The 26,627-nt window shown below is 36.0% G+C and overlaps 1 protein-coding gene across 1 annotated transcript; it reads right to left on the minus strand.

Annotated features, from left to right (window-relative positions):
* Nucleotides 1–3,852: 3,852 nt before the first annotated feature.
* LOC132296612 (uncharacterized) lies at nucleotides 3,853–26,028 on the minus strand. The gene is made up of 6 exons (XM_059794799.1): nucleotides 25,283–26,028; nucleotides 7,047–7,209; nucleotides 5,886–6,062; nucleotides 5,706–5,789; nucleotides 4,507–4,588; nucleotides 3,853–4,400 (listed from the first exon to the last, which is right to left on the minus strand). The coding sequence occupies exons 1-6, from the start codon at nucleotides 25,624–25,626 to the stop codon at nucleotides 3,994–3,996; spliced, it is 1,257 nt and encodes a 418-aa protein (XP_059650782.1). The 5' UTR covers nucleotides 25,627–26,028; the 3' UTR covers nucleotides 3,853–3,993.
* Nucleotides 26,029–26,627: the final 599 nt, after the last annotated feature.

Below are 26,627 nucleotides of genomic sequence, written 5' to 3' on the forward strand. Positions count from 1 at the left end.
CGTACTATACCAATATTTCAAGCCACAAAACCCAATAGGTTGGTATCTCCACGCACCTAATATTTTTCTCAAGTACCTAGCTATAACAGGTTTCTAACTTGAGAAAGTCTTTATTTACTTCAAAATTATTAATTACTATTCAACTAATTTAAAAATAAGATGACAAAGATAAATAATACTAGGATACTATTGTTTAAAAATAAATACAAGAAAAAAAATAAATTATCAATCCAAACAATAAAAGAGAACATGTTTGTTGATCGAGTCTAAAATTAGATTTTTGCCCTTAAGACAAATTTATCTCTGTTTGGTGTTGAACTGACGCTAATGGTAATTGTCTCGTAGAATACAATGATCTTTCTTCCACTAATAGAGAATTTCAAACCAGAGGAAACAATAAAACAGACTTTGTATTTATATTTTCTCTTAGAGCAAAGGGGAAGAAAGAACTCTGAATGAATCAATGAGAATGGTTACCAATGGGGTATTTATTAAGAAAATAGTGTTTGTTCGAGACAAGAATGATATTGAGAAAATACCCCTCTGAGTGACAAAAAAAAAAATTTAAATTAGCAAAATAACATTCTTCTATATATAATTTTTTTAAAAGAAATGACAACGGTGGCGGAAGGTGGTAGTGGTGTTGGAAGAAGGCGATAGCGGTGGTGGTGGAGGTGGAAGGCGTTAGTGGTGCAGGTGATGATGGAAGGTAGTGGTGGAAAGCGGCAGTGGTGTAGTGGAAGAAAGTGAAGGTGACAATGGTGGTGGTGGTGGAAGGCATTGGAGGTAGGGTAAGTGGTGGCGGAAGTCGGTGGAGGTGGTGGAAAGTGGTTGTTGTGACAATAGAGGTAGCGTTAGTGGTGGAGGTGGTGGCGGCGGTGTGTTGGTGATGGAAGGCGACGACAGTGGTAGTGGAGTTGACAGTGGTGGTGGAAGGCATTGGCGGTGATAGAAGTCAGTTATAGTGGTGAAAGGTGGCAGTGGTGGAATGCAGTGGTGGTGACGGGGGCGGCAGTGGTACATGGCGATAATGGTGATGGTGGAGGAAGGCAATGAAGGTGGCGGTACCGGTGGTCGAAGGTAATAGTGGTGGAAGACGTTAATAGTGGTAGAAGTCTGGTGGTGGTGGTGGCGACGGTGGAAGTAGTGGTAGTGGAAGGTAGTAGAGGCCGTGGTGGTGTGGTGGTTAAAGGCGGCAACAATGGTGGCAATGACAGTGACTGTAGTGAAAGACAACGGAGGCGGCGATGATTGTGGTAGTGATGGAAAGTAGTGGTGGAAGTCGGTGGTGGTGTCGATATTGGACTTTGAATATGAGGATTTTTGAGGAACTTGATTTTTTTTTTTTTTTTAAATTATTTGAAAATGAAATAATCATTTTATAGGTTTAATTGTGAAATGAATTTTTCATAGCATTGGTCTTAAGTGTCTTTGACCTGAACGCCCGTTGCATATATGTAATTTTTTTTTTCCTGTCAATGACATTGCATATATGTATTGAAAATTATATATTCGGAATAATTTAAATTATGGATGAGTGATATGATGATGTTAATACTTTAAAAAACTTTGGTTAGTGGTTATGTATATTTATAATCAAACATTAATAAATTATGAAGCTTTCCAGCTCAGAACAAAATAATTAAATTGGGAGTGGGGTATGGTATGGAATTATCATCAACTTGTCTTAAAGGATAAGGGTGCAGCTAATAAATTAATTAATTCTTTTTGGTTGTACCTGCCTTGTGTCCCACCTTCCATTATCTCCTGTTATTTTGAGTATTTTATTTTGGGTAGATTGAACATGCTTCTGGAACATGCTGATAATATGATAATATACAGACAGACTTGGGTGGATTGAACATGCTGATGCCTTGAGAGGTAAGCATTATAATATCTAGATCTGAAAATTGGGTGACGAAATAGCAATTAAAGTGAGATTCCTCACGTGCTTGGTCAATATTCCTCGACAAATTACACTGAAGTCTGTTGTTAAATTTGTAATTACATTTCAGTTGCTATATATATATATATATATTGTATTTTATTGGGTCAAGTGCGTAAAATATTCCTAAAATATACTTACAGTATATATCACACTCCTCACATCTAAAAAAAATATCCATAATATTTCAATTTGATGTAAATAGATCCATTTAACAAATTTAAATCCTAACTTAACTAAATTACCTTTATTAAACCATTTTATAAAACATATAAAAATAAATAATTTTGTAAAATGACCGAAAAATACATTATTGGAGGACGTCTCTAGTGTGCAAAACACACCCATAAAGTTTCAATTTAGTGCAAATAGGTCTCTTTGACAAATTTTAGCCCTAAGTTGATTAAATTATCCTTACTGAACCATTTTATAAAATATATAAATAAATAAATAAAATGACCGAAAATGACACTATTAGAAGACGCCGGCAATGGACAAGTAAATATAAAAATAGAAAATAAAAATAAAAGTATAAAAGAAAAGTAAGGATAAAAATAAAAAATAAAAAACGAAAATAAAGTGCAAACTAAATAAAACAAATCTGCTCCAAACTCTAAAAATTAGTGCACACCGATACTAAGATTTTTTTTCCTTTTTATTTATTATTATTATTATTATTTTTGTTTAATAGTATTGGTATGGAAAAAAAAAACAGGCTTTCTGGGAAGGAATTGATACCAATGGGGAAAGGAAATTGAAGTATACAACTATATAAGCAAATATAAATGTGTGATGTGATCAATGCCAAACAATTGCAGCGGGAAGACGTTCTCCTCCCTCCTTTCGCCGCTCTTTCAATAGGGATAGTCGAAGGCACCATAAACTGAAATTTTAAAAAATTCAAATTTTTATTCTATAAATTCTCAAAGTTTAATAAAATAAAAAGTTTATAGATATATATAGAGAAAAGAGTTTCAAAAAATATATATGTAAGGTAATGTACACATAATATCCCTATACTATGACATTAGTAGCATATATACCCCCTTAAGTATTTTCGAAAGAATAAAAAGGCAAAACGAATATTATAGCACTAATTTATATCAAATTTCTGATTAAAATATATTTTTACGTGAAAAGATTAGAGATATTTTTTTACACACTTTTTTAAATATATGTTTTCTCCACTTATCCCTATTTTATTACTATAACAAACATGTTTTTGCAGAATTAAAAATTGAACCTTACAAAAGTGTTGACATCAGCATAGCAATTTTTGTCGTTAATCGTCTTTACCATTAACAAATTAAATATACGTTTTATTTACATACAAATAGTAAAGTAATAAATTTTGGTAGTTGCCGAATTTTAATTCTATTGTCTGAACATGTACACCTGTGTTTAAATTTAATTAAAGACACTTTCAATATGTTGAGCACCTTTATGGTTTTTTTTTATCAGCAGACTCAGAAGATATTCGTAGTCAGTCCGAATTTGGAGTGGACCCATTGGTCTGTGAAAATAGGGTGGATGGGTCTGGAATTATCTAGAGAACAGCACACACCAGGTGCTCTGATGAATTCTGTAGTCTAATCACAAAAACACGCATCGTCTTTAATTACAAAGTCAAAAAAGATACTAAATTAAATCACATGATTTTGTAATTAACGACGAGCATATGTGAACGTCATAAAATATGACAAAAAAAAACAATTGAAGTCTTCAAATCTTTTAACCAGACGCAGAGATTTATTGAAGAGAAAAAGAAGAATCCATATTGTGGTGTGTGTGTGAGAGAGAATGTGAGGGATCATCAAAATAATACCATTTCCTGTAACCAACAGATTGGAAACGTGTGTGAGAGATAGAGAGAATGTGTGAAGCAAAATGGAGTGAAGAGAGTGAGATTAAGCTCGAGGGGTCTGTGTGTGTGTGACACACACACCGAGAGAGATATGATCGACATTACTAGAAGCTGTTTTTCATTATTATGGCTTTGCCAATCCTTTGAAACAAGAAAAACGTACGACTCTTCACCAAAAAGAGTCTCACCTGCGAGCAACTCTTTGTCCCACACCAAGGAACAAGGTTTTCGCGATCACTCCTGTTTGGAGTCCAAAGAGCAGAGCCACAGTCCCACCTATAACCATCCACTTCAAATCGATGCCAGCATGATCTTTGTTCCTCTGAAAAGCCTCCGTCTGTCCGCTTTCTTCTTCACCTGTTCCATCTAACGAGATCCTTGTGGTGATTCTTGCCATTAGTGAACTTCTGGACAATGAAGCCTCAGATATCCTTGCGTCCTGATACACTCTGAAGCCGGAGTGTAACTTCTTGACAGTTCCCCACATCCCATGACGGACACCCAACTTCGCCACATCCTTCGCGATCCCCATGTCTTCATAATGTACAAGAGTCACCTCGCATGCGGATGGCTGTCCTTCATGAGTTTGCACTACATTCATTTTCCAAACAATAAACCAATCAAAATACCAAATAACTAGCATTCTAGCTAAGGTTGTCCGCAAACGTGTTGCGTGCATAATGTGACATTCGCTTACCAGGCTTGATAACCCAGCTTGAAAAATAAAGATTTACACGCATCAGCTTGTCACTTCTCTGTAAAACGGGATATGGCACCCCCTTCAATATCAGAAATAGCATGTCAATACCCATTTTCCATATGCTAACACTTTTAAATGATATGTTCGATGAAAGTGAACAAGAAAAAAACAACGCAACGTATCAAAGTTGTAAAAATTGGATTTCCAAAGAAAAATCCAACAAAATAGCAAGATAGATAAAGGGACATTACCCTGTACCAGTCCCGCTACGGCAGGGTTCTGAAGAGGGAGGAGGGGACGAAGGAGTCAGACCAAACATTTGGTATTTCACAAGGTGGCTGCTCTAAGTCTGGAACTCACACCAAGACACCGATGTTCAAGCGTTAAACCGCTGAACAAGGCAATGTCCCTCAGAAAATAGCAAGTTAGGTTTGCGTAACAAAAGTAATGCAGTTGAGGCAAATCTATAAATTATTGTAATTCTGCAATTGGCCCTCCACTATGGGAAATCAACCTGAGTACCATACGTAGCGCACTCATCTCTTAACTATAAGGGAAAAGACCGACATAAATGACCACATGTTTGGAAACCAATCTTCATAAGATATAATCTTTGGTATAGATTGGTATGGTCCCAATCAGTTTGTAGTTTTAATTACTTTATCTAGGCTAAGTTGCCAAAAATGCAAATAATTCATCATGATCTTTAATTTGTGCCAAGCATTAAATAAAATAAGATCCAGTGGAATGAAAAGTTTATCATCATAAATCATTTCAACCATCACAGGGTTTAATACTCGTAGCAATCATGAGGAAAGCGAAACAGTTACGAAGAGAAAATTTATCATGAATGTGCCAAAGAAGAAAATCTGAGCAATCCTAATTATGAATGTCAAGAAGGCAATTCTATAACACTGCATTCTCAGATGAAGTCTATAACTTATATGAATATCAAGGGATGAGGCACGTGAGTTTTCAACTACTTTCGTCTTATTTCTTCTCTTCAATTTGGGTTTGAACAGAAGTTCATAGTTGACAACCAAGAATCACTCGCGTTCTTTTAGGGCTTTCCATTTATCAATGCTTTTATTTCCACTGTAATTCAAACCTCTACCTAAGACACTATAGAAGTTATTTTGGAGGAAAAAGAGAAGCTACAAACTGTAAAATATGCTTATTGCTTAATCCTTTACTACCTTCGTCACACAATAATACATTTGTCCAGCTTCCCATATTCTTCGGCCAATGATATATTCTCGAGCACTGCAGAAAAAAGGAAACTGCATATAGGAGGAACAAATGAAGGTATCAATTCATGGAATGTCTGAACAAGTCAAAAGATAAACTTACTGATCCAAATCGTATCTTTAACAAACCTTTTTTATCCAGTGGACTATCATTGTCCCTGTTTGAGGGAATTCCACCAATATCTTAAAGTAAGAAAGCATAGGATCCCATTTAGATCGAAAGTCATCATCCCAGAAGAAATCTCTAACCAGCTCTGGAGATGCATCATCAAAAACAGTTCTGCTACGATACACAATGGGGCCAGTCTGATGAACAAGATACATTATCAGGCTCTAATGCATACAATCTGAATAACAATGAGAATGCAGGGAAGACCTGGTTCTTTTATATACCTAAAAGTCTTAAAAAGAAAAAAACCTGAACATGATTATCAATGTGTTTCCAAAATATATGTTATGCATATGATAGAGAAAAACCATGCTAGGCACCCAGGTCATCAGGCCGGCAGATGAAGATACAGATGAAAATATACGCCCATCTGTGAGCCAATTCCCCAAACGTGGCAGAGTGTTTTCCACATTCCATAATGGATACTTTGGTTATGTTATTTTGCAAATTCCAACTAAAAAAAGAAAGAAAGAAAGACGAAAAATTTCAATAAGATCTCATAATAAGTCGGTCTATCAAATTATAAAATCTAATGAAAGGTAAATAACCTGCATTGGCATGAATAAAGTTACATAGGAGCAGTTATTTTCCCAGATTTAAGTAGTCTAATGACTCTAACCTCCAAAACTAGTGACCAGAGAATAAAATTTTCGATTTAAGCCCCAATGCAAATTTGAAATGTATGTATTTCCCAAACAGGAACTCCACTCGTTTTAACAAATGCATGAACAAAACGAACAGATTTAGAAAATAAACCCAGAAATTTAGCTAGGTGACAAGCTTGTCACATGTTAGTCTGGCTGCAGCCATGGGGAACAAATATGCTATATAGCTATAACCACATCCATGACGCTTCTTGCTTGACAAAGCACTTCTGTCCATTACAAATTTAAGTCTCCAATTAATATGAAGTACCATTTGCCGACACTTATTCACACTTTCTTTAGCATTTGAAAGACGAGTACATGCATCAAAGTAAGACTGTAAGGGTCAAAATCTGTGCAATAACTTTTATCTATTAAGGATCAAAGTCTGTGCAATAACTTGTATTTCTTACGTAGGACTTTCTCAGCTCATGAAAGACCAAAGTGCTTAGTTATCATAGTTTGGACAAATTCTACCTCAGGTTCATGACACCAAGCTTGGTATGTCAAGTTAAAGGTAGAGCGTTCCATAATACTTTTCCATGTCATTTCCCCATTCTTGTCAAGAAAGTGTAACAGGTGTTCTAGATCATTTTCTGTGACAATATGTTGGTCTGTCTCCGAGTTTCCAATGTTGGGCCTGCAGAGAAAAAGTGGAAATAAAATATAATATATCCTAAAACATAAAAGACCAAAGTTTGAAATTCCAATATTATGATGGAGGTAACTAGGAAAAAAAAAAATATTATGATGGAGGTAGCCAAATGCAATTTGCATAAATGTTTCTACAAAATCTGAAAATTCAACAAATAAATTAACAAACAAAGAGAAGACAATATGAACAAGGGACTAAATTTGATTCTGATAGCAATTAGATAACTCAGTCAGTAGAAACTAGAGCAGATGTCCAAACAGAGTTATCTTTCCTAAAGATTTGTTATTCAAATATGTGAGACTTAAACTTGACAGAAATTATTTATTATCAATTGATTATTTAGTAAGAACCAACATACAGCATTCCCCATGCAAAATAAGCTCTCACACGTCTTGACTATGGTATGAATTGAACCGGTAACCGTATTACTCACTTTTAGATGTCATGCCAAAAAATCTTCCTCGTTTCCAATTTTCTCTCTTTCCATTTTCATCATTCTTCTCCTATATAGAGGAGCATCCACCATTGTATTGTGTATGAGTAGACATAATATAATAAAAGTGATGTAGCCCTATGGGCTATGTGTGTTATGCATGTAAGCCCTAGTGGCTGAACCACGTAATAGTTGTGTGTTCTACTAGTTTAATTTCTCTCTAAACATATGTTTTATGCTTTACAACATGGTATTAGAGCCTAATTTATCTTCCTAGGTTCGGACTTATTTTGGGGTATTCCCTTAGCATCTAAAATGTTGCTAAGGGTTTCTCGGTGCTATTTGTGACTTATTTGGGCTGCCGGTGTGTTCAGCAGCATTGTTCTTCGCCTTTGCCGTGTCTCCGAGAGTTTGTATTCACTTGTTTGGGCTGCCGGTGTGTTCAATAGCATTGTTCTTCGCCTTTGCCGTGTCTCCAAGAGTTTGTGTGCACTTGTTTGGGCTGCCAGTGTGTTCAGTGTCATTGTCTTCACCTTTGCCTTGTCTCTAACAACTTTTATTGACTTGTTTGGCGGTGTGTTAAGTAGCATTGTTCTTTGCCTTTTCCGTGTCTCTTCTGGCAATTTTTGTTGACTTGTTTGGGCTACCGTTGTGTTCAATAGCATTGTTCTTCGCCTTCTCTCTTCTCTCTTCATCATTCGCATTGGCTACTACTCATCATCTCAATGGCAAATTGGGCATTCATGCTCCAACTTAAGGGGGAATACTGAAGATTTAATGGAGGAATCAGTTGAGGAAAATCCTCCAGTGATGTAGTTTCCTATTATTGACGATTGTAGTTTCCTATTATTGAAGATTTGTTGTTACTGGAGGAATCAGCGGAGAAAAATCTTCGTTGTTTCCTATTTTCTATCTCTTTCCATTCTCATCATTTCTTCTCCTATATAGAGGAGCCTCCACCATTGTATTGTGTATGAGTAGAGAGAATATAATAAAAGTAATGTAGCCCTTTGGCCTTCGTGTGCCGTGGATGTAAGGCTGCATCACGTAATAGTTGTGTGTTCTACTCATTTAATTTCATTCTTCAAAATGCTTTACAACATTACTAACTAAGCCCTAATTCAAAGAAAACCCTAATACTCAGTCTAAAAGACCCCTACTCCCGATCTCTTCCATATATGGTTCCTATAAGTTACAAGTTTACTTGAAAGGGTTGACAACCCAAAGAGGCTTCTATTGCAAACATTCTTTAGCAAGGTCACCACTCACCTCAGCCTATCTATCCTTATGGACGAGAGTCACTACCGGTTTGCGTGCCCAACCTAACCCAAATACATCACAAGTCAACTGCTATACCCACATCATACACTTCGGATCGATATATAGTTCTATTCCTTTTTTTTTTATCTTTCTATCAAAATATAAATTATTTCAAAAAGAATTCACTCAATACCTATAAGCCCCGGGTTTTCCATACAATCTCAATTCATACAAGCAAATTTGTCCCACAGACCCCAGATCACAACACACAAGCAGGCCCATGGACCCAAATCCACACCATAACCGCTGGTCCCTTCACCCCCCAGTCACAACCTTATATACAAGTCAATCCCTCACACACAAGCCAGTCCTTGGGACCCCAATTAACACTTCAAACTCACAAGGAACCTCAATACCACAAAGTGTATATATTAAAGCCAACACAGTCAACAACACACCAAGCATTGATATGCAAATGCACAAACGAAGCGACACAATAGCTTGTTTCTGGAATTATATTTACCAAAAAATGCCAATTTCTGGAATTTTATTTACCAAAAAGGCCAATTTCTGGAATTGCAACCCAAAATCTAGGGACTCTACAGTCTGGAGGAGCATGCTTTCTGTAAGAGATATCTTGCTTGAACATTCAAAATTTAAGGTGAACAATGGAAGACACTTTAGCTTGTTTTTAGACCCCTGGTGCTATGGTTCCTCCTTAAATTAGTTTTGTCTAAAACAAGTACACTTTAGCCTGCAGGTGCTCCTGTTGTTGGTTGTCGTTGGGTTTTCACACAAACAGAATCCTGATGGCATTGTTTATCATTTAAAGGCTCGCCTTGTTGCTGAGGGTTTCACTCAGACCTATGGCATTAGACTTTCTCTCCTATGGCTAAGCTGAATTCCATTCACATCATTATCTCTTGCTACACATTTTAGCAGCCTTGCTACTTATGCGACAGCCACCTTAGTCTGTTTGTGACATCGTGTGACGTTGCCTACACATGTTTTTTTGTGTTGCTGTTTTGTGATCGAAAACAGGTATTTTTAAGTTTTACAATTTCTTTTTTACTCTTCTAGGTTTGCCTTGTTGCTGAGGGTCTCCAACACCTAGAAGGGCTTAGGTAAAAAAAAAATTTAATCTACAGAGAGGTTCCAGATATTAAGAAAGAAGTTGTCTAGCTATATGTAAGCGGGCAACGTTCCTTAAAAAAAAGTATGTATTTAGATTTTTCGAGAATGGACTAAGGAGAAATTGTTATTGTTTATGGTTTGAGGAGACCCTTTGATTTATTAACAGAATTTGTGGTGTTTATGGAATTTTTTATTGTCGTGTGACAGATTATGGCAGATTCAGGGTTCTCAACTGTTAATTCCCTTGGCTCAAGTTCTGTGGGTGGTGATGCCATTTTTCCAACTAACTCATCAAAAAATTCAAGACTTCAAATCACCACAGTGAAGTTGGATGGCTCCAACTATTTGATTTGGGCACAGTCTGCCAAGATGTTTATTGGTAGCAAAGGCAAGATTAGTTATATTACTGGTATTGAGAAGGAGCCAGCTGAGTCAGAGAAGGCATATCCACAGTGGTTTGCATATAACGCTATAGTTATGTCTTGGCTAATCAAATCTCTGCTACTATGGTAAGTTATTCCATAAATCGTGGCCATCATATATGCTAACATCTCTCTCGCTGCCAATCTTGACAGGCCTCTTCATCAGCTCGATGTCAAAAATGCTTTCCTTTACGGTGATCTTATTGAGACCGTGTACATAGCTCAACCACCTGGGTTTGATTCCAAGGGGGAATGTGTTTGTCTCCTCAGGAAGTCTATTTATTGCTCAATCAGTCACCTCGTGCATGATTTGATAAATTTAGCAAGGTGGTGATTGCTTATGGCATAAATAGAAGTCATGTTGATCATTCAGTTTTATTTAGAAAGACAGAATGTGGCATTGCGATTTTGGTGGTCTATGTGCATGATATTGTCGTTACTAGGAGTGACACGAAGGGAATTCAAACCTTGTTTTGTCATTTGGGTTCGAATTTTCTCACTAAGGATTTGGGCAAGCTTCGTTATTTTCTAGGTATTGAAGTCGTGAGATCAAAGAAAGGCATCTGTTCTCAGAGAAAATATACTAATCTTGGCTCTAAACCTGCAGCAACACCCATGGAGACTAATCTGAAATTATTGCCAGATGATGGTGACTTGGTTGATGATATAGAGAAGTACAGACAACTTATAGACAAGTTGATTTGCCAAACCATTACTCATCCAAACATTGCCTATGTAGTCAGTGTTGTGAGCCAATTTATGGCCAGCCCCCGAGTCCCTCACATTAATGTGGTTATACGCATTCTGAAGTATCTCAAAGGAGCTACAAGTCATGGTCTTCTCTATCAGTTGTCTGGACAGCTGCGCATCGAGGGTTACATTAATGCTGAATGGGAAGGTTCAGTCAACGACTAGTTACTGTACTTTCATAGGAGGCAATCTAGTAACTTGGAGAAGTAAGAGGCAGTCAGTTGTGGCACAGTCCAGTGCAAAAGCTGAGTACTGTGCAATGACTCATACTGCTTGTGAGCTAACTTGGTTGAAGACACTGTTACAAGCATTTGGGATTTCAATTCAAGACCATCTCTTCTCTATTGTGATAACCAAGCAGCTATTCGCATTGCCAGTAACCCAGTTTTCCAAAAGCAAACCAAGCACATTGGGGTTGATTGTCATTTCATTCATTCTAAGGTGACTTCCAAAGAAATTGTATTTCGTTCGTATTGTCTGGTAATCAGTAAGAAGATGTCTTTACTAAGGCCCTTCCAAAGCATGCCATCGATTCAATCTGCAACAAGCTGGGAGTTGTTGACATCTTCTACTCTCCAGCTTGAGGGGGAGTGTCATGAGTACAACTAAGGATTAGCTGCTTCTTAATTAGGGGTATAATTGGTGCTTTCCTTTTTTATGTTTTCCTTATCTATGTTTTCCTTATTTTGTGTTCATGAGTAATATATATTCCCACTGTATACATCCTTTCATAAGTGAAATAAAATATATTTAAGGATTTATATATTTAAGTTACACCCTCTCTAACAGCTTAAGATTTTGGAGTAGATGGTTGTTGACATAGTATCAGAGCCAAAGGTCTTGAGTTTAAACCTCACCGTCACCCTGATTAAAAAAATTAAAGAACACGTGTTGGACCAAAAGAAGGCCACACGTGAGGGGGCGTGTTGAAGGATTTATATATTTAAGTTACACCCTCTCTAACAGCTTAAGCTTTTGGAGTAGATAGTTGTTAACAACTTCTATTCTTCTCTTTCTCTCCCTAAGATTATTTTCTCAGTTAGTTTATACTTGATCAAATAGGTATATATTGTAAAACACAACTAGTATTGCTACTTAAATCAACATTCATCATAAACATACAGCATTTCATTCCGTTGTATAATCATTAAAGGAGTTCTGAATATTTAAGTACATCAAATGGGAACTCCAGGGGATCCTTGATTTTGTAAATTTTGATCTCACTTATTAATGTAATCACAAGAAAGTTCATAAAAACACAACTAGTTTCACCTAATGCTTCTTTGGGGAGGTTGTGTGGGGAGAGAGAGAGAGAGTAGGAGGGAAATATGGTTGGGAAATAATTTCCCGAGTCTTTTCCTTCATATCTCAGCTATGTGAGTGATGACAACATATTCTCCAGTTCAGAAATCCGGAACACTTTGAAAACTACTGATATGAGTAAAATTATGCATGCAATAAACCAAAAACGGAAAGCTGAAATAATCGGGTACCAGTACACCTTGTTCTTATTGATTTGGGTCACTTTCATTTTACTAGATGGTATCCAAGTCCTAATAGAAGATAAATATGAAGCTTTGGACCAAGATATTCAAGATTTACACCAAAAGTGATCCATGATACCTCAGATATAAAGAAAAACAAAACTATACACAACCTATAATCTCCTCTCTAACTAGAAGGTAACACAAGAAATGGAAGAGAAGGAAAATGTCCCGAGAGCCAAAAATACATAAAGATTAACATCAAGTGTTTTAACTTCAAAAATGAAAATTCCACCTCATCAAAATAGTGTCTTATCTTATCCTCCATCTAAAACATTCCATTTACCCTTCCTCTACCTCGACCACAGATCTAGGCATATTGCAGCGAACCCCAAATAAAGGAGGAAGTAAGAAACCATGCTACCATACAATGGATTAAAGGATGGGTCTCTAACTCCTTCACTCCCTTATATAATAGATTTACGAAGAAGAATTTCATTCTGCATTAAATTATGAATTGTTAAGATCTACTCTTAAGCAGCATCTGAAGAAAGCCACATTGGACAGCAATTTAACCTTCCAAGGGAAGCTAACCACTGTCTCCCCTCAACAACCTATCAGAATATTTCACATCAAACCTCCCCGTTATGTTTTATCAACGATCGATCATCCACAAATTAATAATATGAGGTTGCCAATTACTAAGGTAAAATTTGGTATATTCTGATAAAGTCCCTTCTAATTTTCATAAAAACCGAAAACAATAACAAGAAACCCCCACTAATCTTCATTTTAAATAAAAAAAAAAAAAAAAACAAATAGAACCACAAAAGTTTAATATCTGTGGAGTTTTCTAAATGGCATCTTATCCATACTATTACCTAGTGATGAGGTTTTCAAGATCCACCGTAAATGTTATAGTCAATTACTTTTTTATTCATGGGAACAGCCATAATCTGCATAGAACACATAGCATATCATTGTCTCTTAAACTACCTCACATGCAAAGTATGTACCCCGTGTATATTAACTTTGATAACGGAACTAAAAGCTTAACCTAATGATACATCAGTAGTTGAGATATCCACAGTTATGTAACACATATCTGCGGTAAATTTCAACTGCAGTAGCAATGCAGATGCTTCCATCCGTGCATTGAATCTTTCAGATTTGGAATTGTCTGTAAGCCAAAGTTTTAAGTTCGTTCAATGGTATATCAGAACTCGGACTTGTGTGTTTTAGATGTAAGTTGTACAATTGTTGATATTTTTTAAGGTTAGTTGTTTACGTAGAAATGGAGTTTCTAATAGAGTCAGCACAATTGTTACTTATTGAGTTCAAGTGGGTTCCAGGAGGTGCATGATAAATCGCTCAGTTGCCTTCCTTTCTTGCATACGCTCCCTTCATTAAATGTAAAATTTATTATTACACATCAATTCATTTTAATGGTTTATTATCAGCAACTACAAGGAAGTTTTACAATTGAAATCATTTAGGCCATTTATTATAGGCAAGTTTAAGGAATTTGTCAAAAAAAAAAAAAAAAATGGAAAAACAAATGTAAGCTTGATGCAAATCATTAATGGTACGTTAGTCAAGATTGAGGCAGTCAATGGTGCCTTGAAAAGCGTTTAGTCAAAGTTTTAATTATGGTGTGAAAATATGAATATATCCTGGGAATAGAATTTGTTATAAGAGGACTGCTAACCACAGGACTGCGGTTTGACAGTCACTTGGCTGCTGACTTTATCTATTTATTTATTTTCTGAATCGGATCTCCTTTTTTTAACTGGGTCTCTTTCTCTCTCCCCCTCTCTCTCTTCTTTGCCTTCGCTTTGCTTCCGCCGGCGTTGGCCTTCACCTTGTGACAGGCTTCTTCTCCGACGACGTCGTCTTCTCATATATGTGCTTGCCGCTGCTTTGGGGCTTTTGCCATTCTCCCAAAACCATGTCCTCCAATCACTACACAACTTCACACAACTCCCCCTCCCATACTCGTCTCTCTCTCCCCCCGTTATCTCCCACCTCCACCAATCACCGCCGCACGCCACCCAATTCTCCGGCCAGTCCCAATTTCCTCCCAAAGTCAAAACCATCATCATTAATGATAAACCCCTTTCTTAACAAACCCAATTTAAAGCATTAACAACCCATCCTTTTTCTAACATTTTCACTTTCTATCCACACCACAAACTCTTTCTCAAATTCTTGAATCCCAAAAAATGGATAATCATTTAGAGAACCAAACACCAGACATAAACCACTACCACCTGAATGGAACCAGATCGCCGTCATGCGCTTGGTTTGTTCAGATCGACATGATGGTTTGCTTCAGAAGAGGATTTCGATTTCAACGTCGGTGATCATGGCGAAGCTGGAGGCGGTTGCGAAGGCATCGAATCGTCTCCGAAGAGTTCTCAGTTGAATAATGAAAAAATCGGCCAGATCTGAGCATCTTGGAACGCATCGTCGGCAGAAATTGGTGATATATCGGCGTCGTTGCTCACAAACGAGAAATCTCCATTGTCTTCTTCCACCTCTCCCTTTGTCTTCCATTTGATTACTGTTACAATCGTTCACACTTCATCGGTTAGAGAGAAAAGAGAGGGGAGAGAGGAGACCCAGTTAAAAAAGAGACCCGATTCAGGAAGAAAAAAATAATAATAATAATCAACAGCCAATAGGCTGTTGACACGTGTGCAACTGTCAAACCACAGTCGCATGGGTAGTCCAAAAGTCAGTCTAGATAGTCCAAAAGTCAGTCTAGAGAATTGAAGAGACATTAATAGTCTTATTATAAAAAGGACAGACCTCTATATCAGTTATATTGAAGTCTTTATTAATATAATGTGAGTTATTTTCAGAGTATAAACAGTTCTTAAGGTTTTTCCCAGATTTCCCTTTAGAAATCTAGTCTCCGACGGTGATTGGAGTATTCCCGGTCTTCCTTGCTGTTGTAAGAGGACTTCTTTCTTTTTTCTGTTTGCTTCAAGTGGTATCAGAGCCCTGCTATAAGATCTGTGATTCTAGCGGATCTATGGCTAGACAAGGAAGCAAGATAGCCACAAAAGAAGACTTTCAAAACTTTCAAAATCAGCAAAAAACTCTGCAACATCAAATTTCTCGACTGACCACTCTATTAGAGCAATATGGAATCATTTCTCCATTGAATATGGACAATAGGATAGATGCATATAAATGTGATGAATATTGGGTAGAACAGCCTAGAGGAAGAATTCAGCTGCGTAAGTTGTCTAAAAGTCCAAAGCAGTGTGCTGCCAGATCACAAAACACATGGACATCAATGGTGAATCGTATTGAAGAACCTGAATTGTGGTCCTACACGTGAGGATTCAAGATTCAAGTCTGCCAAGTTCCCAAGAAGTGTAAACTGCCACAATATTGATGGAAAACAACTCTGGGCTGAGGAAGATCTTGGGAATTCTGTTGATGTCAGCTCAATTTCTGATGAATCCTTCGGATGTATGCGTGAAGAAGGTGAGACATTGGACGAAAATTCAACTTTTGACGAATCCCTCAGAAGTGTATATGAAGGTGAGACAATGGACGAAATTTCAACTTTTGATGAATCTTTTGGAGGTGTAGATGAAGAAGATCAGATCATGGTGGTGCATTCTACTTTCCCTCTTCTAGAATTTGAGGACAATGGAGAGGAATATGAAGAGACAGTTATGGCAGAAGAGAGGTCCAAAGAAGAAGAAGCTAACATCATGTTAGAAGCTGAGGTTGAAGAGGACAATGAAGTGGGTAAAAGAACAGAGGAGAAATCTAAGGAAGCAACCATCAACTTGTCTAAAGTTGAAGAAGCTGTCACTGTTCAACATGCTCTTCATGGATTTGTCATCAATTTCTCTGCTAAAATATTGCCTATTGCAAATCCTGGTCAAAGCTATACCCACATCTTATATTCTTCTGTTGATTTGCCCAAAACTCTACTTGCAAATCTGAATCAGGATTCTGCTATGAAGAGGACGGATTTCCAACCAGTACAACAAACTCTGCTTCCTTCTGGAATGAATATTGCTGATGTCGCATCATGGGAAATTGGTGGCAAGGAGAAGATTACTTCCAGAAATTTCAAGGTCTGTAACCTTGGATTATGTTCAGTGACTCTGCAGGCCTCTTTGGCCAATGAGTATCCTGCATCAGTGAAGAGAGTGATATGGAGTCCTGATGGCATCCTTTTGGGTATTGCGAATTCCAAGCACATTGTGCAGATCTCGTCCTATCATGCTGGTGAGGATATACAAAACAACAGAAAAGAACTTCTAGTAACATCAATGCTAGGGAACACTAATCTGGAATGAAATTGAAGCATGTCCCACTAGGAGTAATGTTAGCCTCAAGCTAAGTGGGCAATGGGTATTTCTGATACCCTCCAGCTATCTATGAGATGGTTGAAGTTCAAGCACTGTTACAACCAAGCTAAGAAGCACAGATACTGATACGGACACGGGACATGGACACGATACGACATGGATACGTCGACATGTCAAATTCTAAAAAAATAGGACACGAAACAGCGTGGACACAGATAATAAAAATTTTCATTTATATATCTGTCAAGGTTGTTAGGATCAGGATTTTATCTAAGATCGATGAGGGGTCCATAGGATCGGAATCGTAGGTTTGAATTGAGAATCGTAAGATTCTATCAACTATTAGAAAAGTAACTCAAACTAACTTCTAAATCAAATATTTTCAATATAAGTAGAGAATAAGGCTAAAAAACCAAATCAGGCACTCTAGCAAAATCAATTAACATTAAAAGATAAGACAAGTGACAAACACTTAAAATCAATTTCTTGATTTCAACAAAAACATCAACATAACAATCAAGCAGAATCTCAAAGAAGAAATTAACTTAAACAAATAGAAAAGGGGAACAATGAAGTAGAGGGAAAAAAGTACAGTTTAGTAGCCTAATTGTCTGAGCAATTTAGTTAAAAAGTTTACTTTCAAAAAAAGGAACAAAAAAAGAGATGGAAAGAACAACGGGAAAAAAAATGAAGTCTCTCTTTGTTTTTTTGTCTCAGAATGGACTAAGAACAGGCGGAAAAAGAGAATTCTTTCTGTTCCTTGTACTGAAAAAGAAAGAAGAAAAGAGAAATTAAGAAGAATAAAACAAAATAGAGGAAATTTATGAAGTTTTGAAACATACCTTTGAATTTCAGAGTTCGATCGTCTCTACACGTTGGGTCTTTGGTTTTTGTTTTTAATTTTTAATTTTTTAATATAATTAGGCTAAAGAGTTGCACTATATTTAAAATGATTAAATTTATTTGTTCAAAATGAATTGTAGGCAAATAAATCCAAAAGAAGAACAAAATAATACGAATTAGTATAATTGATAGGATCGTACAATCCTATGAGATTCTATGATCACATTTCCTATTCTACAAATCGTACTGAGATTCTACTTTCCAACAATTTTGGATGGGATCGGGATCGGTTTAGCAATTTGGGATCGTCTGAATCGGGATTTTAACAACTATGATATCTATTGAATGAGACAATTATAGAACTTTAATTAATTTACAAATTCTATACTAAAGTTGCATAAATTGGTAGATAACGTTGTTTGAAATTTTGAATACCAAAAAGAATATATTATATTATGGATAATATTACTATCATACCTTGTCATTTAGTTATGTTTTGTTCCTTAGAGGTTGAACACTTTGATGTATGTTCATAATGTTGTTTCCAAGATTGTCGTGTGCTTGTTTATATAAGACAAAAAGTGTAAGATGTGTTGGTCGAGTGTCCAAAATTTATTGACGAATTGTCCAAGATGTGTCGACCAAGTGTCCGAGACGTGCCATCTAAGTGTCCAAAATAATAAAATTTATTTTTAAATAATAGACATGCATGAAGTGTCGGCCACGTGTCTAGGAGTGTCCGTGGATTGTCCATGTCAGACATGGATACGGCACCTCATAGAAGTGTTTGTGCTTCTTAGCAAGCAAGGATATCGGGAGTAGTGTCTAATATATTGATATGGCATAAGGAAGGAGGATGATTGGGGGTTGGGGGGACTCTAGTTACTATTTCTAGAAGGTCCCCGTTCAAATATATATATACACACATACACAAGTAAAAAGCACGTGTGATGCAAATGAGGAGAAGTTTTTGTATGACCAAAACAAAGAAAACTACAGAGGATAAAAAAACAGGAATATAAGACTAATCTTTTTACGAATTCAGTTTTCTCCCGGAGTATTATTGGACTTGAAGAGACCTCATCAACATTTATTAGTATCATAATTTATATCAATTATTGGATCAAAGAGGAACAAGGATTCATTCATTTAACAAAAATTCAATTTTCCATTTAAGAAAACTCAAAGCGCAACATCAATTGACAGCCTCTTCACATAATTATTGATTTAAATCAGTTTTATCTTGCACTTCATTGCAGATGATTCAAAAAAAAAAAAATACCGTTATACTGCTTTGATCTTTTTACATTTGAGAAGATTACCTCAGCAAAGACCAATAATTGTGTTAATCATTGAGATAGCTAGTCAGCACTTGCCCTCAGATCATCAATAGAAGACAAAAGAAAGATCTGCTTTGACAATGCTCTTGATAATATTAAATATAAAATTATTGTAGTATAAGGAAAATAATTAGCCTACTCTAAATTTAAAAATAAAAAATTAAGAAATATATATAATTTTTTTTTTTTTTTTTTGATAAGTAAGAAATATATATATAAATGACAATGCTATTGACAATATTAGATATATTTAGAAAGATACAGATAGAGAGAATGAAAAGTTTGTGTTTAAGATGGTTTTTGACACTTTTATATCTTTTGGATATAATAAAATACTTAATAGTATATATAACCTTAAGATTAAATTAAATATTACAATATAAACAATAAAAATAAATGTATAGAAACCCGATGCACATTTAATAGTAATATAAATATAAATATATGTATATACATAACATTAATAATAAAAAAATATCTTCTAGAAACTTACCGTCTCTGTCCCCATTTTTTATAAAAACAATTCTTGTAGCTTGTGAAGTAAGATGCAATGGGCACCCTTGTGGTGATACTAATGACAGAAATTCCACATGATCCTAGCCTCCTAAAGTTCTTAAGCTCCTAAGCACTAGGCTTTCTAGTAACCTCCTTCCTTGGGCCATATTAAGAATTCTGACCTTTTGCGAATTTCCCTTCTGGGAGTGATTGAATTAAAGAAGTATATAATAGCATCTAGTGCTTTTTCTTTTTTCTTTTTGGAGACATTTACCGAGAACATTCATCATGAAGCATTGAATCTTTTGTTCCGGTGAGATGAGATGCATCATCCTCTATATATTTCTTTCTTTAATTTCTTTATTTACTTCCTCACATAACTTACATAAATAACTTAATACTGAGCGTTAATCAGGCAAAGCTATTTTGCATCCTTTGTTACATAGACTCTTTCATTTCATGACGACATGACACAACATGGGTATCTATCAGTAAAGGATGTGTCTGACAGAAACCCAAATTGGACGTCCTGATCCTTCACAAGACATGGCTAAAGAAGAAGGAACTCAAATTCAATGATATTGATAAAACGTAAGACCGGAACACGAGACTCTGATACAAAGTTATCCAAGGTCCACTAATCTAGACATAGCAAGGTGGTGAATAGGTCTTGTACAATAATTCAATTTTTTTGTCAATTTAAAATTATATGCTTGAATTATAACAATATAAATCGGCAATATATATAACCATGCAATATATAAAAACATGCAATCCACATAAAATAAAGCAGTAAAGTAATAAATATGGAAACCAGATTTTTTTACGTGAAAACCGTCAAATAGAGTAAAAAAACCACGGGACCTAGTTTAGGCAAACCAAGTCCATACTATAGAGAGAGTGATTAACAATCTAGGTTAACAGGTCAGTACTCTCGAACCCCTAGTTACCTCTAGAAACAGGTAACACCAAACTTGAAGTCACTTCCGAAAATCTCCAGGTCGTTATTCTGCTCGTCTACAACACTCGCTCCTCACGGACCTAATTCTCTAATAATTGGTCTCAACCACTAGTCGTCCAAATGCCAATCTCATCATGAATTGATTGGATGTGTTGAATAAACATTAAGTGTGCGACAGCATATGTATCAACACATGCATGAACACTCACGATCACTAAACATGATGACAAATGTAAATAAAAAAGCACAAAAAATCTCACAAAATTCTTCTCTCAAAAATAAGTATATGAGATGTAAGGAGAGCTCAAACTTGTGTATAAAAACTCTTGTATATAAAAATAAATAAATAAATAAACCTCTTGTATATCTCCAATGTGTCTCTTTTAGGTCTTTGCTCAGAAGATATGTATTTATAAATAGTCAAGAGATGTATTTCAAATTAGGATTTTCAAAGAGTTTAAGTCCTTTAGAAAATTGCTTTTTCGAATCTCTCAATTGATCAATTGAGATAAACACCTATTGATCGAACTTATTCCAGACTGATTTGGTTGATAACTCAATTGAACTTTCTGCAAATTTTGATTACAACAATTTTCATTTTAAAACCATGCATAATTAAATATATTTGGAATCAAAATAAGTTAGAAACTTTGAAATTAAAAAACCATAAATACGCAATGCATGTACCTAATTTGGTGAGTATGCAATATAGTGTAAGATTACTTTTTTACTCTTCTTGATGAAGATTACCATTTTGACCGTTGATGTAGCATGTAGTCCATCTTCAGCTTTAGGTGGCATCTACATTTAACTAACTAAACTAGAAATTAACAAAAGTACATAAACAATTTTAATACAAAATTTGCCAACTTAGTTCTATTGACCTATCTGACATGAGTATAAGATAGATGAAACCCTTTTCTTTTACTACATCCCATTTAATTTGAGTAATAACTGAATATATTCTTATAAAACAACAGCATTAAAACTTTACACATTACCGTGGGCCTTGGCACACCAGTAAGGTGGCTCCATTGTGCCCTAGAGGTAACGGGTTCAAACAAGGAAACAGCCTCTCCGCAAGTGGAGATAAGGCTACACACATCTGACCCTCCCTAGACCTTGCAATGACGGGAACCTCATGCACTAGGCGGCCATTTTTTTAGTATGTGTCTCAGTACCCATATCTAACTTTTGGACACATATCTCAGTATAAAAGGTTTCAGATTCAAGTAGATCCGACACTAGACACACACCCCAACTCGATACGCATATCTAAGTTTAGACAACATAGCCTGCATCAAGCAGTGGTTGAAATGGCAATCTCGGTGAAACAAAAGGTAGCTAACGAGAGTTTCATAATAAACCCTATATCAACCATTTACTCAAATTCATATACATGTGCAAATGGAGAACATGTGTGGCACACTGTAACAAACTCAGTAGATCATGAACACTTCCTTAAAACATTCTATCACCATTTTATATATAACTAGAACTAAACCTTTGGAAAATAGCATATGAAATACCCTATCTATTTAATCTCCATTATAAGTGAGGACGGAACAGTCAGTTACATCTTTTGACATTCTGCAAAAAAGATTTGAAATACAGATACTGTTCAAGTTGTAATTCAACATAATCTAAAATATTTTTCACATTTATACAGTTAAAAACGGCAATTTATTTATGGTCAATCAAGCTCTCTACTTGAAAAGCAACATTAATGTTAGTTGGCAACTTCTCCAAAAATTGTTATAGAGAAGATTCAAAGAACAGCCACCGTCTAAACTAGTGTTCCACATAGTTCAGATTTGCACAGTTACAAACAAGATTTTCCTCATTATTGGTGATACTAAATTATTTAATAACAAATTGTGTAAAATCTTAAATTTAATAACTTAAAGGGAGATGACAACACCCCACTAAGCAACCATCACTCTCTTTCAAAACTACAAGTCTTTGGAAAATAATAAAAGAATAAAAGGTCAAAAAAACCATTCGAAAATTCAGTCCTGGCTCATTACACCTACATTGCCATGCAACACCGCGAATGGCTTACCGCCTCAACTTCTAAGAGAACTTATGCACAGACACAAAAGTTCTTCCAATCTATTAATGTTGCTGCCACGTCAGAGTTAGGCTATCAACAGGTCAGATTCATGATTAATGTGCCAGAGTGCCATGTTTGAGTCCACGTATATTACATGATGCTAATTAAGTTCAAATTCAATTAACGTATGAAAATCCAGATTCGACCTGAAACCGATATTAATTAAAAAAGAACTAAGATTTTTACATATAATTTTCTATCATGCTATATGTATCCTACGAAACTATTAGGCTCAAATCTTTGTTGGAAAGAATTTACATGTTCCAAGATCAAGCCAATTATAATTAAAATTCTAAAAAATGGTTTCATATTCGAACTTGCAAACTTAAATCAGTGGAATGGATTCCAGACTGACGTGTATCTTAATTAAACCAGTCTTACAGTCCTAAATGTAGGAAAGAGAAATTCCAGCAGCGGGAATGCCACATGAGTACATGACTAAGTGGCCATGAAATTGAAGAAGGTTCGGGAGCTGTGGTAGCATCAAACTAAGTGGCCACAAGGGTATTTATTATGATCTTCGAAGCGACATTTATTATTATTTTTTCTTTTTTCGGGTAAAGGGATTAGGTTATAGCTGCTCTTGCCATCTCCATTAGGAATGAGCAACGTTCAAGCCCCACTCGGCCAGAAAAATGGGGGATGGATTGGCTATGGAGAAATTTTTCTTTCAAAATAATTAGTGTAGTTCTTGTTTTCTACTTCTAGTTCGTTAGTTACCAAACATAAATTTCTAGAAAGTTACTTCTCTTTCTTTTTTTTTCGCTTTTTTGGGAATAGAAAATTAGAGAAAAATGTAACCATTGTATTTTGTGAAACTGGATGCCATGGACATCCATGTGGTGAGAATAATGATAGGTATGCCACACGATTCAACCCTCCTAAAGTTCTTGAGCTCCTAAGTACTTAGCTTTAAGTACATTGTTAAGTCATATGAAGAATTGCAACACTTTCCAGAACTTTCTTTTTGAACAATGATTGAACTAGAGAAGTACACAATAGTTCATAGTGCTTCTATGGTGAGATACACTATAATACACTATATTATGTTGAGATCAACCAAGATTCTTCATCAAGAAATATATTTCTTCTTCTTCTTCAAGTGAAATGTTATGCCTCAACCTCTATACCTTTCTTTCTTTATATATTTATTTACCATTTCACATGTCAGAGGAGTGACTGATACATCAGCCAGAGTAATGCAGCATCACGCACTGGTTTAATTGGTAAATTGAATAGAACAAATGCTTAGCCATAGAGAGCTTCACAAGAAATGTCGTGTCAATCCAAACTCAAAATTGCACACCCAAATGCATGGAGTGTCTGTGTACACCTCAATGAGCATGGAGAGAGAGAGAGAGAGAGAGAGAGAGAGAGAGAGAGAGCACCTTACAGAACTTAAAGCCACTACCATTTCCTTAAGACACGCTACCAATTATATATATATATATATATATATATATATATAACCAGAACTAAACCTGTCAGTTAATCTTCATTATAAGTAACAACACATTGGAACGAGGGGACTAGACGTGCCCAATGGTAGATTATGGGATACCCTGAGAGGCCCAACACAACCATTTGGGGGGAGAGAGAGAGAGAGCACATTAGTCAGTGACATATTTGACATTCTGCTAGTAGAATATCAAAAACAGCTACTGTCCAATGTCCAAGTTGTAATTTAACATAATTTAATTTTTTAAACATCCAAGCCGTTATAAATGGAAATTCCTTTAAGGGCAGCTAAACCTTTATCTTTCATCATCAGTAATACTGAATTAATTAAATAATGTCAGGTGTAAAAGTTCAAATGAGGTAAAATGCCACCACCAAACCAAGCAACAATAGCATCCCTCTATCTAAAATTGCATGTCTTTGAAAAATAAGAAACGGGATAGGTACAACAATTCCTAAGTTCTACAGTGGCTAAATCTCACACGCACCCAATCATGCAACACCGCGAATAGACCACCTCCTCAACTCTCAACAGAGCCAATGCAGACAGACAAGTTCCTCGCAAAAACCATTGCCGTATACGGTCGAACAGCAAATCAACCAAACCTCCAATTTCAAGAATACAACTAAAATGCTCTTAAACCACTGACAGAGCCAATAAATACACAAATTGCCCTATCTACCTTTGCAACATTATCATATACAGTTGAAAAACATATCCACTATTGTTGTCCACATACCAAATCTCCAATTGACTTATTATGGGGCAAATTTGGGCTATATTCAAAAATAAAAATAAAAATTAGCATATCAACAAAATAAAATTTTTAACTTCACTCTGTACCCAAATGAACCATTACATCAAAAAGCCATTAAATTACAATATAAATTAGCATTAAACAAATCCAATCACACAAATTAGACATTGAGACATGTATTGTGTCTATATATATGGAATAAAAACATACATAGAAATAAAAAAAATAAATAAATAAACAACAAAAAAGTTGGAAATTGAAACTCACGCAATGTTATTGCCACGTCCATCCGCCGTTGAAGCCGAAGCAGCCGAACCTGGGCCCTTCCCACTGAATACAGCCCAAAGAGTCCGACAGACTGAGAATGCGGAGAGCGCTGTGAAGGCCAGCCAAAGCCGCCAAGCTCCAAACCACATTGAGGCCTTCCAGATGAACCGGAGCTTGGACCGGACGCCGAGGTAGACCAGACCGGTCCACCGAGAGCGCCAGGACCATCCAATCACCAGCCCGATCACCACCGCGAGCCATAAAGGCACTGAACATAGCAAAATGTCGACGATTGTCTCGAAGATCGCTGATTTTTTCACCAAATCCAAGAAACCCTCTTCCATTGCTGTGGAATTTGAAGTTACGGTAGCAGAAAAGGGTTGTGTGTGAACCTGAAAGTGGAGGTAGAGATAGCATTTGAGGAAGAGATAGGGATGACGATGACGACGACGAAGGGATTAGGCGGTCCGCTGGTGCGTTATGTGACGTGGCGATGCGATTCCGAGGCAATGCAACTACCGCCATTTCGCTCAACACGCGTTGGTGGCGCAAGCGGTGGCGAACTGCCAGAAGTGGCAGTGCATGAAGGTCACCTGTTTTTTCGTGGGAGTGTCTTTTGATTTGCGTCCACGCGCTTCATGGCTCGTGCCTCTCAGGACTAGTTTGGTGCGGTGATCGGAATAGAATGGAAATAGAGGTGGGAATGGAATGAGAATGGAATAGAGTTTGAATTATGATTCTCATTTTCTTGTTTGATTGCAAACCTAAAATGGAATGTATAAAAGTAAAATAATAATTTCCATTTATTTGTTTGGTTGGACTAAAAATAAAAATGGATTAAATTTATAATATTTTACCTTATTCATCATTTATATTATTTTCTCTAAATTATCTTTATCATTAATAAAAAAAAAAATTAACTAAAATATTAACATCAAATTTTTTCCAATCCAGTGGATAGAAATAGGTATGTAAGAATGAAATTGGGGCAATAGATAGAAAGAGAAAGTAGAAACTGGGCAAGTGAAGTGTTGGAGATTAGGGTGAGAAAAGGCGATGAAAAGAATGGTGATCCGATTTACAAACTTCAGTGCGATCGGGTGAGGACGGATCTGATTTGGAAAGAATGGTTTCAGCAATTCTTTCACAAAATCAATGAAAAAGCTTATGTAAACAGATTTGGAAAGTATCACGAAAAAGCTTCAGATCTTTTTTTTTTTTTTTTTTTTTTTTTTTTAACTTACCAAAAAATAAAAAAAACTTCAGGTCTACTTTTGATTTTTTATTGTGTCTTGGTCCATCACTTTGAAGTAAGATCAGGTGGTGGGTTTGATGGAGGAGATGA

This window comes from Cornus florida, unplaced genomic scaffold, assembly GCF_030987335.1.
Source record: "Cornus florida cultivar Cherokee Brave unplaced genomic scaffold, ASM3098733v1 CherokeeBrave_3.0.0_Hap2_Chr01, whole genome shotgun sequence".
NCBI lineage: Eukaryota > Viridiplantae > Streptophyta > Magnoliopsida > Cornales > Cornaceae > Cornus > Cornus florida.

Coding starts and splice junctions, on each gene's coding strand:
- LOC132296612 (XM_059794799.1), bottom strand. CDS start 25,626: ATGGAAGAGGGTTTCTTGGATTTGGTGAAAAAATCAGCGATCTTCGAG. Junction 7,210..25,282: donor GGACGTGGCAATAACATTGC/GTGAGTTTCAAT, acceptor TTTTCTCTGCAG/GCCCAACATTGGAAACTCGG. Junction 4,589..5,705: donor TGTATTATTGTGTGACGAAG/GTAGTAAAGGAT, acceptor CTGATATTGAAG/GGGGTGCCATATCCCGTTTT.